Raw genomic sequence first — 14,850 nt, 5'->3', positions numbered from 1 at the left:
TTGTGTCTTGCATTGTTTACAAACCCATCTTTTCAGATGGGCCCTGGAGCACTGGAGCCAGGCCAGCTGGGCTGAGACCATGGCAGTGGAGCAGGAAAGAGCAAAGCTGGTGGTAGCTGAGCCTGAGGAAGAGGGTCACCCAGCTTCACACTAGAAGGGAAGTTTGGGAAGGTGAAGGTGGTGCTGGGAGACCTTCTTCCTCTTTCGTGCTTTCTCCCCTTGCTATATCTGATGCCTCAAATATCATATGAATCCAAAGTCAGTTTTATGCTTTGTAGGAAGACAGAAGAGGTGACAATGGAAAGACTGAAAATTTGCCAGGTTGCAAAGCCACATACAACCCTAGATGACTTAAGACAGACCCCTGAGTCCAGCTGCCATAAACCAGTGTTACACCTGAGCAACCTGTGCTGATGCAGCTTCATGCTTCCCATCTCTTTATTTCCATCTCGATTTATGCTGGAGACATGACTTATGTGATAAAGCACTCCTAGCCTTTTATTCTTAAGCCCAATGATTTAAAAGAATATCCCCTGGCTGGGGATTCCTGCTACAGTTCAAGTAAATACTTCTTCCCCTCTCTAATTGAGCTTCCTCCATACACATAATGCTAACTGCTTACCGGAGAGAGATGGCTGTAGGCAACATGAAGCTCATGCATTTCCAATTCATTTGCTCTATCTCTGCAAGCAAGCTCAGCTGCAAGCAAGACTTCTCTGAATCCTGGGATGAGCCCTGCATATCTGTATCCAGGCCAGACCCTGCACAGCAGTACAGCCATGGATCGTCAGGGTTAATGCCAGTTTTCCGGCTGAGGGTGACTTGGCATTGCAATCAGGAGATGTTGCCAGCAGATATTGCCTGACAAACTTGTTGTGCAGCTTGAAAAAAATACTATTAGCATATTGCTAGATACAGGTTTCCCAGTCTTCTGCAGGGAACTTTGCGTTGATGGCATTTGCATTCAATTGCAACATGCTGCTATCATCAGCAATTGGTTAGAGGCTGAGCTTTCCCACATGAGAGTGGGAGATTTTTGTAATACAGTGTTCACAGGAACGTGCTCCAGAGCTCAGCTGTTGTGCTCTTCATTTAACCTCTTCGGGCAAGAAGGTAAACGATTCTAACAATTCTTTCTTTATTTTATTTTTTAATAACTTTTCTTGTTTTTCTTTTTTGGCAGATCTGAAGTAGTCTGCGGGTTGGTAAAGTAAACATCATGTTTACAGGTGGGACAGAGTGAGGATGCCTTTAACAGGCTGCAGGCAGCAAAAACCACTGCTAAAATCCAGGTAGCTCAAGAGTTCACACAAAGGGAGCTGATCTTCAGTGGGATGTAGATGGGGAATTTAGGAACACATGGCCAAAGCTGTGAATATAAAGATTCTTGCTGAAATTTCAGAGGCTTTTGAATCTGAAATTTCACTAGGACCTCTCTGCCCATCCGGAAAGCTATAATTGCTACAGGACTGATCGGGTCAGTAGCTGATCTACTGAGAAAGAAAGTAGAAGCTTTTTCACCTGTATGTCAAGAAGGGTTGAAGGGTAGGCTTTTTCAGGTCCACTCTACACTCACGGGCAGAAATGGGCTTTACCTAAAGTAATGGTACTGATGACCTGGGGAAACAGACCCACAAAGTGGGAGATACCAGTTAACTTCCCTTCTTTACCCAGCTTTCCATGGTACAAGCAAAAGTCTTGAAAAGTTCACTAGATGAGGAAGAGAGCATGCAATTCTTTGTCTGGGTGCTTACAGTTTCCCCTGTACCCTGATCCTCCCTGCTGGGGATTGTTTATGTTCCTAAACAATGACTATATAAAATAGGAAATGTGGAGTGGTATTCAGATTTTTGTTGTTGTCAGTGGGGATGCTAGTCTTTTCTATCAACATATTAGCTCTTGGGCTTGGCAGTGATGTTTAGGAGCTTGCTAAGAAACCTATGCACATAGACATAGCAAATAACTTGCCACTGTGCAGCCCATAACAGGGCAATGTATATCCATGTCTGTTTATGCAGGAATAACTGACCTAGAAGGAGGTACAAAATACGCTGAAGTTACTGATGCAAAATAGTAGAAGTAGTCACAAAAATGCCTTTCTGGCATAGAAGTAACAGCCTGAAAGGCTAAGTTGTTTGGAAAATGAACTTGATAACATTACCCTTGAAAAGTTATTTTGTATTGAAATGTATTGGTTTTTAATTTAAATTATGTTACTTTGGAAATGCTTTGTGTTGCTTAGGGGTGTTTAGAATTTCTGTGTTGTAGGAGATATCATTTTTCTTATATGCTGTTCCTCTCACTCCAAATCAACACAGAAACACTTGGAAATGTCTTTTTGTGTGAACAGTCATGAAAAAGAAGAAAGTCACTTATACCAATCATAGATTTTTCTTGTGGAGAGACAGTCCTATCTGGCATGTGCTCCTTTTCTAGGGTAGACACACATCATTTCTGCCTTTGTGTATGAGAAATGAATGTGCATTAAAGCACCTTAATGGGATGCAGATTGAATAAGTAAAACATGTAATGGGAATTATCACGTGACATCAGGGAAAACAGGTTCCTACTTACCTTATATTAAATACAGAATTACTTCAGAAACAAGGCTACAGCTCCCTTACCCTCCACACTTTATTTACTGCCTTCTCCTCTTAACTGCTTAATATGATCTAATACACTTATTAATTATGACAGCTGTGAGCACAGCTTTTTATTTGAGAGTTTTTGTCTTGATTTCATCTACCTTTAGCCAAAAGCAAATGGCAAATAAGGAACAGAACATTAATAGTTATAGAAAAGGAGTGTTTATAATTTCACACAGCCATGGAAGAATACAATCTTTACAAGGTCTCTGGCACACAGTGTTTTTCTGTGAACAAGGTTCTTTTTCTGGGTAGCTGCTTGCTCATTTGTAAGAGCACCAGTGATTTCCATCTCCTGTACTACATTAAAAGCTACTGAACCATCATGCAAAGCATCTCCCTTTATCAGCTGTAAAGCCCCAGCCCTGCTTGCGCTATTGCTGACATTCAGTGCAGATACTTTGGCTAGTGCAGAACGGCAGCTAGGATCTTCCTGGAACACTTCTTTTGATCTTACATCTTCCCTCTTTACCATTCCAAAATCCTTTAAAGGTAACGTTACCATTTATTGTCCACCATGTAGGTGTTCTCCAAACTCCACTGTCCTTGCAGTAACTCCAAAACTCTCACTGACTGAGTGATCACACAGATGACACACAGGGCTTTATAGCATGGAATCATTCACACACTTGTGCCTGCCCAAATTTGGATTCAGGAAGTTCATTAAATTCTTTCATTCTGCAGTAACCAAGTTCCTCCTCCAGCCCACACCTTTCCTCCCTTGCTTTCGGTTCCCAGGGCAGTTCCCTACGTGGTTCCCACTCACAAAAGCATGGAGCTGGCCGCAGTGCTTGCACCTGGACATCTCCCTGAGGGGCCTGCTCCTTTTTCTAAAGGAGTGGCCACCTTGGTGTACCAGACGCTTGCTTTCAAAACCTGTTCCCAGCTCCTGAGCTTTCCCTCTCTGCTTAGCAGTCGGTCCTCTCCCTGCAAGGTGGGGCGGAGGTGCCTCCTTCCTGACAAGGAAGTTTATTAACTCTTTTCTTCTCCTTGACTTGTCCTGAGGTTTGGGCACACCTGCAATATGCCTCATGACCTACATTTGACGTGAACAATCTCGCAGCTCCATGTCAGATCTTCCAAGAGGTGTGGAAGTGGAGCAATACAAACTTCAGCACTGAAGAAGCACCGAGTTTTGTTTTCAGAAGGTTCTGGATAGTAGGTAATGAATGTGGCAGAAAAGAGAAATGACTATGCAGTGCAATGTCTTTTTCTTGTGGTAAGGTGACTGTGTTATTAAAAGGAAAAGGAAAACGATGTTTCATATAAAGACAGAAATACCAGAGCTAGAACAGCTGTTTTCAGAATTAATGAGATACAACTCACCTTTAATTTGTTTGTTCAGTGATCCTTTGGGGTATAGCTCCTCTGTTTTGCCCATTAGTATGGTCTGTATGTGAAGCACTTCTGGACTTCAGGGGATGATAAATGTCTCCGTATGAAACATATATAAACTTTTTCTTTCAGCATTGCAAGTTCTTTCCCCAGAGCATCAGTCAGTAACACAATGAAGCACTGACTATTGGTGTGCTTTTCAGGCTGGTCAAAAGGCAAGAAACGTCTACATTTGCTACATGTGGCACTTTCATATATTCAGCAACTTGACTTTTCAGCTCTTCCAATCCACTGCAGCAGTCCTCTTAGGCTAAGTCTGTTTTTCTCTGGGCTGAGTTCACTCCCATTGTATGGCACTTGCTGTGGACTAAGATGGTTTGTGCAGACAGATGTGCATCTCAGCTGAGCCACATCAACTCTCAGCGCCCTGGTAACTCTTCTGGCACCTGCGCCCCAGCTTCTCAGGGAAAGTCTGTGCCTGGGCCATGGCTGAGTGAGCGGTAGTGAGCATTCTGCATCTTGAGGACAACACAAGAAGTTTTGTATAGCTCTTTGAGTAAAGAAAACTTTGAAGGGGAGGCTATCTGTGAGGAGGGGTACTGTGGCTGTGGTAGAAATGCTGGGGCCTTAGTGGGAGAGCAGGGTAGCAGAAGAGCATTGGTTGGAAGGAAATGGAGGTCCCCAGTACGAGACAGCCCTTTCCCAAGAAGGCTGTAGGCCCCTCGCAATGGGAGTCAGGACACCAGCAGCCCAGGACAGGTTTTACAAGGGCTCTGCTGATGAAAGATCCTGAAGTTCAGCTTTGCACCAGCCTCTCCTCACCCTTACTTAGCCTTCTGGTGACACAGGCTTGTGCTCCTCACATAAATTGGCCTTGCAGGCAGCAGCAGCTGGGCAGCACAGGCTTGAGTGTCTGCTTTGTCTTCTGTGGGCAGGGGGAATAACCACCCAGCTGTGCACTCGCCCATCTTGTCAATGGAGAGGAGCTCTGGCAGTTTGTTATGGACCCAGCCTGTGCTTGTCCCAGTGAAGGCTGAAAGCTAAAGCCAGCCAGATCTGTGCCACTGGAGACACGAGAGCCTTCTCTCCATACTGTGGCTGAGTATTTTCCCTAAATAAAATATCTTTCTGGAACACAGGCCATAGCTACTCTATGTCTGCAAGCAGGCAGGAGTGTATTGCTTTGCTTTTTCACACGTTTTTTCTGGTGCACTGTCCAAAATATCATTTGTTTGACACTGAAAGTGGTGTGGGTTTTTCGGGGTATAATGATTCCAGAAAAGCTCATGTAATCCTACTGCTACCCACACAACAGCTTTACAATTCTCTCCTACAGGACAGGAATGGAGTTTCAAGCCCCCTTTTTTTCAGATGGCCTCCTGCTTGGAACTTGTTCTTAGCAGAGTGGATTTAATGTAAATAACTACAGAAAAGGTATCAGACTGTAAGGTTTCTGGTACAAAAGAAAAGAGTGACAGAGGTCTTGTCATATCCTCGAGCAGGAACTTACAGACTTCTTTTCAGGGCTGTTGAGCTATTGCTTTGTTTGGAAATTTTAATTGTGTATCCTGCCTGAATCTGTGTTTCTTAGGCAACTCATAGAATATTTTAAATTAGAAAAGACCTTTAAAATCACCGAGTCTAATCTCAAGAGGAGTGAAAAAGTGTATTACAAATTGTTCATGTTTCCATATGTAGTTCAGCTTCCATAGCTGTTTATGACCCTTTTTCATATAAGAAGACATTTAATTAATAGTGATTTTATTTTCATAAACCTGTTGTTTGAAACCCTCATACATCTGGTTACCAGACATGGTTATATGCAGGAGTAGTTTCTGTCATCAAGTTTCTGTCACTAATCTTAAGTTGTTAGAAGAAGAAAGACTTGCTGTAACTGTATACATGAAACCGGTTTGGAGAAGTAAAATGTTAATCCACAGTTGACTAATTTCAACACTATGACCTGAAAGAAGATGCCCCATGGGATAAGACAGAAAAATGGTCCTTTCTCAGGAATTCACGTATGTTGTGAGCAAGTATCCCTTTTCCAAACCTTCTGTGCTCTTGCTCCTGCTGTGTAGCATGGACCACCAAATGTGTGCGAGGATGGTTGTTTCAAACTGGCAGAGTTTAGAAATCTTCTTTTATTTAGCAGCTATGGGACAATCTCAGGGCAGGCAGATGCTTCACAGTGTGGTTTAACTAGGCAACAAATGCATTAAATTTCTTCTTTTGTGCTCCCAGCCAAAAACCGCTTCACGATGGGCTCCATTTCTAGACCAGTTACTGAGTTTTGCCTTGATCTCTACAATAAGCTCAACAGAAATGCAGAGAACACAAATATCGTCTTTTCTCCAATGAGCATCTCTGTTGCCCTGGCTCTGGTCCATCTAGGTGCAAGAAACAACACTGCTGCTCAGATAGAAGAAGTAAGTATTAATGAAACATGCCGAGATGCTTCCACATTGCTTGCTCTTCCTCTAACGGAAATGTTGGGCACCCTAGCATGACATGTGTGTGAGGGTCTCATAGGAAGCAAGCAACGAATACAAACACAGGGGCTGCCTTCACAGTCGTGCTTGGTGCACTATGATCGTTGCCCTCTGCATATGTGAGTCGCACCATGCCCCCATGCAGATTCAGGAGCAGGGAGCAAGAGCTAAAAGGGAGGAGGTGATACGCCACAGTGGGGCACTCTTGCTTTTCCTGCAGCCAGAATGTGAGGCTTTGTTTCAGAATTACAGGCAGGTGCTTCCTCTCGTGGTTGCTATGAGAATACTGAAAATGTGGATCCCTGTGGGTAGTGGGGAGAGTTGCAGAAACCTGAAGTGATAGCACCTGGGTGGCTGGAAGCATCGGCTCACTTACCGCAACATTCAAGAGTCAAAATGTCTCACTTATGAGAGCTCATAGGGACCCATGTGGTCAGGGAGGATGTAAAGGCCGCCTCTCCAGCTGCTGTGCCTTTACTCCCTGCAGCACGAGTTCTGCTTTCTGCAATCCTCTTCTCTCCTTTGTGCTCATGAGTGGTAAGAGAACAATAATCCTAAGGCACAGGTTCTTGCCAGTAGCTGGCTCTGTACTGGTAGATCTTCATCCATCATGCCCCAGTGCTGCCATGTGCACAGTCTGCTGGGTCACCTACAGCTAAGGCAGATGTGCCCTTCTCATGAGGTTTCAAGGGTGTGGGTGGTTGACCTAGCTGGTGGCTTCTGCATGTCCACATGGCAATACTTTCACTCCCTTTCTTCAACAAGAAACAGGAGATAAAGTAAGATGAATGAGCTTGTAGGTCGAGATAAGGACAGGGACATCACTCTCCAATTACTGGCATGTCAAAACAGACTTGACTCATTTTTGAGCCAGCTGGAACCAGCTCTAACACAGGGTCAATCCCCAGTCTCTTCCTACAGAGGCCACCCCTGCAGGCCCATGGCTGCCATAACCTTGCCTCATAAACCAAATACACATGCTTATTTTAGGAAAAGTCCTGTATCTTCAATATAAAGATTGTCTATGTGTGATGTCGTATTATGACGGAGAAGCTGCTGGATGTTTTTCAGTGAGATACTTCACATTAGAAACAAGGAGTAGTTTCCACTAAGAGCAGTGTGGTTTTGGTATATCTCCTAAACTGATGCAAAGATTAAGAATGATTGCAAAAAGCCAGTTTTAATGTTTTCAAAGAAAACTATTTTCATCTCTTTGCCTGAGGCAACTTTTTGTTTTGAAATTTAAGGTAACTGTAACAATAACAATACAAATCACATGCAAACATTTTGAGGTAGTGGAGAGTAACAATTTGAGGGATTAAGTGCAAGTTCTTCCTGGTTAGCTGAAATAGAAATGTGAATTTGAACATTAATATATGAACAATTTCAAGTCTGTCACTTTAGCCTGGCAGAAGCTGAGAGAACATCTTTCATAAACCTACACCATTTATGCAGGGCAGCATAGCAAACCTTTTAACCAAGGAAAATGCTTTTATCCCAGTTACAGTTGCCATAATTTGGCATCTTCAACTGCAGGTGCTCCATGCCAGGAAAGCTACAGGAAGAACGAGCCTTGGATCTGATCCTGAGAGCGCAGAAACAGAGCCAGAAGGAAGCCAGGAGAAACAGCTTTCCCCCTCACAGGTACGTCCTTGGGTGGAGAGCACTGGAGCCTTGTCTTCACTGCACGGTAGGTTTCTAGATATAAAGCGCTAGAGTCTGCCACTGGAGGGGGTCAAGATCACTCTCACAGACTGCCTAATCCAGTAGGAAATGCCTGTTACAGGGTGATACTATTAAGGGCCAAGTCTTCCATGAAGTGAATACCAAAGCCTTGAGTCTTCTCAGCTGAAGGAAGAACAGGCTACAGAGTTTAGACTAACTGGATTTAAAAATCCGTACAGCAGGAGTTAGCCCTATAGTGTAATCTAACTAGGATGTAAATTAACAACCAAAGCTATATGGAGGAATTGTTATAGTTGCTGTGTTTGTAATATTCCCAGTGTAATAAGGATGGAGACCTCAACCATAAAGAGTTCCAGGCACTGCTTTTACAACTACAAAACCTTGGCGAAAGATATGTTTTAACTCTTGCCAACAATCTCTTTATACAACAAGGATTTGAACTCCAGCAGGTAAGTTACCTGTATCTGCTAACTGCTATGTCCCTAACCACAAGCTTCTCTGTAACTGTGAGCCTCGCTGATGTCCCCCTCACGCGTCAAATGGAGCACTTTGTGTATCTTTTGGGGCTGATAGGAAGGAGATAAGAGTGACAGCTTTTAGTTATTTTGTTTAAAAAACCCATCCTGTTGATATCAACAGGTAGAGAGAGAAAATAAAGCAGGAGTATGTTCATTTTGGCATAAGTCTACACTCAGTCAGAGTATGACTACAGCCAAATATGCCTATTCAGGCTGTCCATAAGCTACTTCTGTGCTTGCGAGTTGGATGCTGGGGCAGCAGGAAGCTTGGAGAGGGTTTATCACCTGAGATGTTATACACTTCCATGTGGAGGGCTGCTGTGCTGAGCTTCTTACTTCTTTCTTACTGAATGACAGAGCAGTCTCCAACTACCTAGTATGGATAACTTGCTAGTCACATCTTTGCTTTTCTGTCAGTTATTTCTGTGGAATGATTTGGATACTTTAGCATTAAACAACACACCTTGCATCTGCTCTAGTTTTTTGTTTTATCTGTACCTCAGCTATGCAATTCTCTATGGGAAGACTCTTTCTTCTGGCTTTCTTCCTACTTATTTACTTCTTTTGCCTGTTCAATAGATTAAGTATCTCTTTCAAAGATTCTCTGAATAAACTTCAGATGGTTGATGTTTCCAGAATGAAATTTTGCCTTATGTAGTCAACAGGTCCCTCACCATTTCTAAAATAGTTCTGAACCATTGATTTCTTTCAAAAAGGAATAAGTGCTTAACAGATTTGATCAATTCATAATCTTTATTTTGCTTTACAGCAATTTCTAACGTGCTCTGAGGAGCTATATGGAGCAATGCTACAAACAGTAGACTTTCATGGTGCTGTTGAAGCTGCCAGAATAAAAATCAACACTTGGGTTGAAAGTGAGACACAAGGTAAACCAAAGTAAATCTCTAGCCATACTATCACTGTCTTCTTACACTGCTTCAACAAAAGAAATTCCAGAGTATGAAAAGCAGACTTGCTCATGTTTCTGGGTGCTCAACCTCGTGCTGTTTAAAGACATTATCTCTTCCCATCCACTCTTGAAATATTAGAGTAAGTTATCAGCTAAATTATTTCTGAATTAAATGTGTGTTTGTTGCCAGATACTTTTGTACTCCTGCTCTTATGCCTGGCATGATAATTGCAATAGAACCTGTAAGGCTCAACCACAGAAATTGCTCCTGTGCACAGCCACAAATGCAGAGACAGGACAGCAGGGGATGGAAGCTATGAGCTTCATGGTGAGACGGGGAACAGCCTGGGGTGGGTGGGGGAAAGGAGGAGACCTGATTATATGTAGAGCAATCCCTGCAAAGATCAGAGGTGTTACCACAAGCAAGACTCACTATCACAAGTGACAGTCAACCAGCTCTTGCCCTTGACAGGTTAACAGAGGCCATTTGCTCTTGTTGATTAGACTAAACATGATAGGTGGCATTTTCCTTTAGTTTTGCCAGAGCTGCAGTAGCAGCAGGATGAAAGTTTTCTGAATCTTGTGGCTGAACATAAACCAGAACTTACTGGGCAGATAGATTTGAAGGCTTCTGTAATTTATCAGTTGCCTATCTCCTGACCAACCCTGTCCTTGCACTGGCAGAGCGGCCTGTGATTGATGTAGGAAAGAGCTGTTCACTCCAGTTGGCTCCCAGTAAGAGGGCTGAAGGTTCACCGGTCACTATGCCCAGGGTTAGGAGCCATCATTGCTCTGGGTGCTCATATGAAGCCTGTGAACCTCCTAACTCCTACTTCAGCTTCTGTGTATAAAGTTGGAAGCTCCACAGCTGGTTAACTGCTGCGCTTGGCACAAAGGGAAAGATTCCCTCATGTATCCCAAAATAGGTGACTAATGGTGCTGCCTCCATCCTTATGGTTAACGTCATCTGGCACATATATATGGTCACTGACACTGACAGCTGACTAATTTGACGGCCCTCCCTGTCCTCCCTGACTGGTAACAGTGCAGAGGAATCTACCACTTGTTTTCCTATGTTGCCCCTTTGAATAAACCAAGAACTGGATTTCTAAGTTTCTCCAAAACTAAGTTCACAGACAATTATCTCAGTCCAGAGTCTTAATGGCAACCGACAAATACTGTGTATTCTGAAATTTCCTTTAGGTAAAATCAAGGAACTCTTTGCTCCTGGTGTGATTGATGTACATGCATTGCTGGTGCTGGTGAATGTAATCTACTTCAAAGCATCCTGGGAGCACAAGTTTGAGGAACAAAAAACAGTACAAAGAGACTTTAAACTGAATCAGGTAGATCTGCATTCTATAAACCTTAACATTATTTACCCTAGATGCTGTAAGCACTGCAGCAAGCATAACAACGAAGCACAATGCCCAGGGCTCAGCTGCCTGTGAGCAAGGTGTGGGTGAGCTGGGAGTTTAACCTGCCCCTCCTGTTGGGTAGAGGTGGCAGGAGGTTTTTTCATAGAAAAGCGTATTTTTCTTCACATGCTAATCAATACTAGCAGGATTTTTGCTGAAAACGTTCTTAGAAAAAGTCTTCTTTCACTACTCGAGAAGTTATCTATGTGTGCTAACTGAAAAAGGCAATTTGAGCCTTTATAAAGCTTTCAAACAACCCCGTCACAAAGAAAGGCAAGATAATAAAACTTAGAAGAGGATACCTGAGAAAAGCTATGGTTTTGCTTTTTACCTATTTGTTGCTTCCTGTCTAAACAATCAGTCTGATAAATGACAGACTGATTCTTTCAGTGCTATTTCTTCTTTATCCCAGTCCAAGTTAGGACTTGCAAATCCAACCAGCATCAGCCTGTTTGGAAGTGTAACACTATTAAGTGACTTCATTATCTGATCAGTTGCAGGGAAATGGTTGGTTGGTTTGTTTACATGTTTGTTTTCCCTAAAGAATTATCCCCTTTATTTACACATGGCAAAGCTGATGGTTTGTGCGTCAGTGGAGATGCAACAAAATGAAGAAAAATATCTAGCCTAACAGCAATTACTGCTGAAACCCTGACTGCTGATATTACACCTATAAGAAGTTTAAATGTTAAGAGCAGTACTGACTATATAATTCTTTTAAATAGAATGAGAAAAAACCTGTGCAGATGATGTATCAGAAAGGAACATTTAAATTAGGCTACATTGAGGAGATGGGTGCTCAGGTCCTTGAACTCCCTTATGCTCAGAAGACACTGAGCATGATCGTCCTGCTGCCAGGTGATATGGCTGATGGATCTACCAGTGGGCTGGAGCAGGTAAGGCAGTATACATCATGTACTGTGGCTGGAAGTTCTTTGTCTGAATTATGTCTGGATAAAGATCTAAATTTTTCAAAGCTGCTCACTATTTTAAGCTCTTTTTCCTCCCATCTTCTAGATTGAAAGCACAATGACTTATGAAAATTTAACGCTGTGGGCCTCTTCAGAGCACATGTTTGAGACAACAGTAGAGGTATACCTCCCCCGATTCAAGCTTGAAGGCACCTTTAGCCTCAATGAGGTATTACAAGAGATGGGGATGACCGACGTCTTCAATGAATCAAAAGCTGACCTTTCTGCAATGTCATTTGCAAAGTCTCTGGTACTGTCAAATGTTGTCCATAAGACATACATGGAAGTCAATGAGGAAGGCACTGTAGCAGCAGCCGGTACAGCAGCTGCCATTGTGAGGCGATCTCTTCCTCTCAAGGAGGTTTTTATGGCTGACCACCCTTTCTTGTTCTTTATTAGACACAATCCTACTAATACCATTCTTTTCTTTGGCAAACTCTGCTCACCTTAAAATCAGCTCCATTTTCTAACATTGTGAGAAACAGCTGGAACAAAATGAGAAAATGGATTTTTTCCCCAATCCGTTCTTAATCCTTTGACAGCTAGTTTGTATTTCAAAGTGATCTCTACAGTTTAGCTTAGAACCAATCAATTGAATGCTCTGCCACTAGGCTCCTTGAATTGCAAATATTGATCCTAATCCAGAATAAATTTTGCCTTAACCTTGTTGGATATGAATAACATTTTGTTTCCTCAGTGACCACATATGCTCCTGTATTCCTGCGTTCATATGCATTCCTGCATATTAATGATGATGACAAAAGGGTTGAGGGTAGAAGGGACCTCTGGAGGTCATCTGGTCCACCTCCCCTGCTCAAGCAGGGCCATGTACAGCTGGTTGCCCAGGACCATGTCCACATGGCTTTTGGATATCTCTAAGGATTGAGACTCCACCACCTCTCTGGACTATCCCTCCTGTGCGCTCCCTAAGGTCTCAAATGACTCCAAAGAGAAATTTGTATGCATGCTGTCTGCCCTAACAGGATACAAACCCACACATTTCTAACGATGGTTAATTATTTACATAGTAAAGAAGGCTGTCTTTATATGGGGATAAACCAAGTGTTTTCAGTCTCAAAGAATAGGAGGAAAATGTTCTAAAGCACCCCATTGAAGTTACTGATGTGTGAACTGTAGCCATGAACTTCCAATAAATGTTTTTTCTTCTTTACATGCTGCTGTTGGTGAATTTTAACAATCTGAGATGCAGACATGAAAGACAGGGCTCTCTCCATGCTCTGAGAAAGGAAGAAAGGGTTTGAAATAGGTTGCCTATAGAGGTTATGGAGTCTCCTTCCCTGGATGTATTCAAGAGCCATCTGGGCAATCCTGAGTAATGTGCTCTAGGTGACCTGATTGAGCAAGGACAGGGGCAGGACAATAAAAGAGTCAAATAAATGACCTACTCTTGACTGTCTAATTTGGAGTTGCAGGCAGCCCAATTAACCTATTAGATGATGCTTTTGTTAACTAAAGTTATCATCATACAGTGTTTACATTCTCTGGGGAAGTTTTGGACGCTGCAATCTCAAAAATCAACACTGCTTCTGAAAATGCAGGGATGGGTATTCCACTGATGAAGTGGCAAATGCCACAAGGGAAAAAACTCCCTTTATTCCTGTCTTTTCTCAGAAATGAGTATACACACCCCAACCCTCAGTATATTCTGTTTTGGCACTCTTGAGTGTCTGACGACACTGTGGATTAGCAGGGGGATGGATCTGCACTTGCTATCAGTGCAGAATGAGGGAGGTTAATCCTGGAAGTGAAAGAAATAGAGGGGAATGTTTGCAGTAAAAATTTCCATTTAACGCTGGCTAAGCAGGGCCATTTCTGTGCTGCCAGAGCATGGGTACATGAAGACGTGGTGAGCCCTGTTTGGTGTAAGGGATGCACCTGAGACATTTCTGGTACATGCAATAGCAGCGGTTTTATGACTGCCGCAATCTCATGCACTATGCAAAGATTAACATTGTGAAGGGGAAAAAACAAATGTCTGTGTGACATATTTCTTTTTCTTTTTTTTTCCCCCCTGGTGCAAACTCTGCCAAAGGCAGTGCCTCCCTCTGCCAATCCCCATCTGTGCAAACTATGTCCAATGCCTCTTCTCTCCCTGCAGTTTACAGCTCGCCAAGGGAACACACATCGTCTTTGCAAATATCAAGGTTCAGATGTGCTTGCTGCTCTGCCTTGAGCCCCCAGGGTTGAACTAGGTGATCATTAAAGGTCCCTTCTTACACAAACCCCATTCTATGGTTCTGCATCTTGCACATCAGTTAGCTGGATTTGGCTAGCTCGACCAAACTTTGATCGGTTACTGATTTACAGCTGGTCAAACTAGTTTATGGTAACCACATTGTATCACAAAATATATGAGCTGGTATAAACCCAGTAGAGTTACTAGGTATTGTGTCTTAGACCCGAACGTACATGCACATTGCAAAAATCTCAGGTTCTCCTGACTTTAATATCCTGTGTTATATTTACTGAACTGTGTAGGATCTGCTTTTTTTTCCTACTCCTATCTGGAACTGGAAGTAACTGGGAAAAACTCAGCTGTGATTGGAGTAATGGTTATTGGCAAAATGTAGATCTTTTGACCTATAAGGTGAAGAAATACTGTTTTCCAGTGCTCGTGGCCTGAGACTGAATTTACAGACATGATCAGTGTTTTGTTTCACTTTTACAGTACCATTCTTTATGTTTGTGTTCAGTCTGAGCTAACTTTGCGTGTGGTTTCCTCTCAAGCGGTGGTGGTAGAAATTTACACAGCAAGTCTCCACCACTCCTTGAAATTTGGCATGATGCATTTGGGTTGCAGTGTCTCAGCTTCTCCAAGTTGCATGGCCACAGCCTTTCTTAAGGATTCATTAGC

At 42.8% G+C, this 14,850-nt stretch overlaps 1 protein-coding gene across 3 annotated transcripts; it reads left to right on the top strand.

Annotated features, from left to right (window-relative positions):
• The first annotated feature begins 987 nt into the window (after positions 1–987).
• On the top strand, positions 988–13,146 carry LOC136008368 (serpin B12-like). Of its 3 annotated transcripts, XM_065667487.1 has the most exons (9): positions 988–1,113; positions 3,651–3,807; positions 6,225–6,409; positions 8,009–8,116; positions 8,476–8,607; positions 9,446–9,563; positions 10,790–10,932; positions 11,730–11,900; positions 12,022–13,146. In XM_065667487.1, the coding sequence occupies exons 3-9, from the start codon at positions 6,242–6,244 to the stop codon at positions 12,424–12,426; spliced, it is 1,245 nt and encodes a 414-aa protein (XP_065523559.1). In that variant the 5' UTR covers positions 988–1,113; positions 3,651–3,807; positions 6,225–6,241; the 3' UTR covers positions 12,427–13,146. The 3 variants fall into 3 exon arrangements, with proteins under 3 accessions (XP_065523559.1, XP_065523560.1, XP_065523561.1); XM_065667488.1 differs by lacking the exon at positions 988–1,113 and having other exon boundaries at positions 2,817–3,807; XM_065667489.1 differs by lacking the exons at positions 988–1,113; positions 3,651–3,807; positions 6,225–6,409; ... (1 more) ...; positions 8,476–8,607; positions 9,446–9,563 and adding an exon at positions 9,833–9,914.
• Positions 13,147–14,850: the final 1,704 nt, after the last annotated feature.

This window comes from Lathamus discolor, chromosome 2 (genome assembly GCF_037157495.1).
Source record: "Lathamus discolor isolate bLatDis1 chromosome 2, bLatDis1.hap1, whole genome shotgun sequence".
Taxonomy (NCBI): domain Eukaryota; kingdom Metazoa; phylum Chordata; class Aves; order Psittaciformes; family Psittacidae; genus Lathamus; species Lathamus discolor.
Note: the sequence above shows the minus strand (reverse complement) of the source record. Positions and strands in the feature narration are given on the sequence as shown.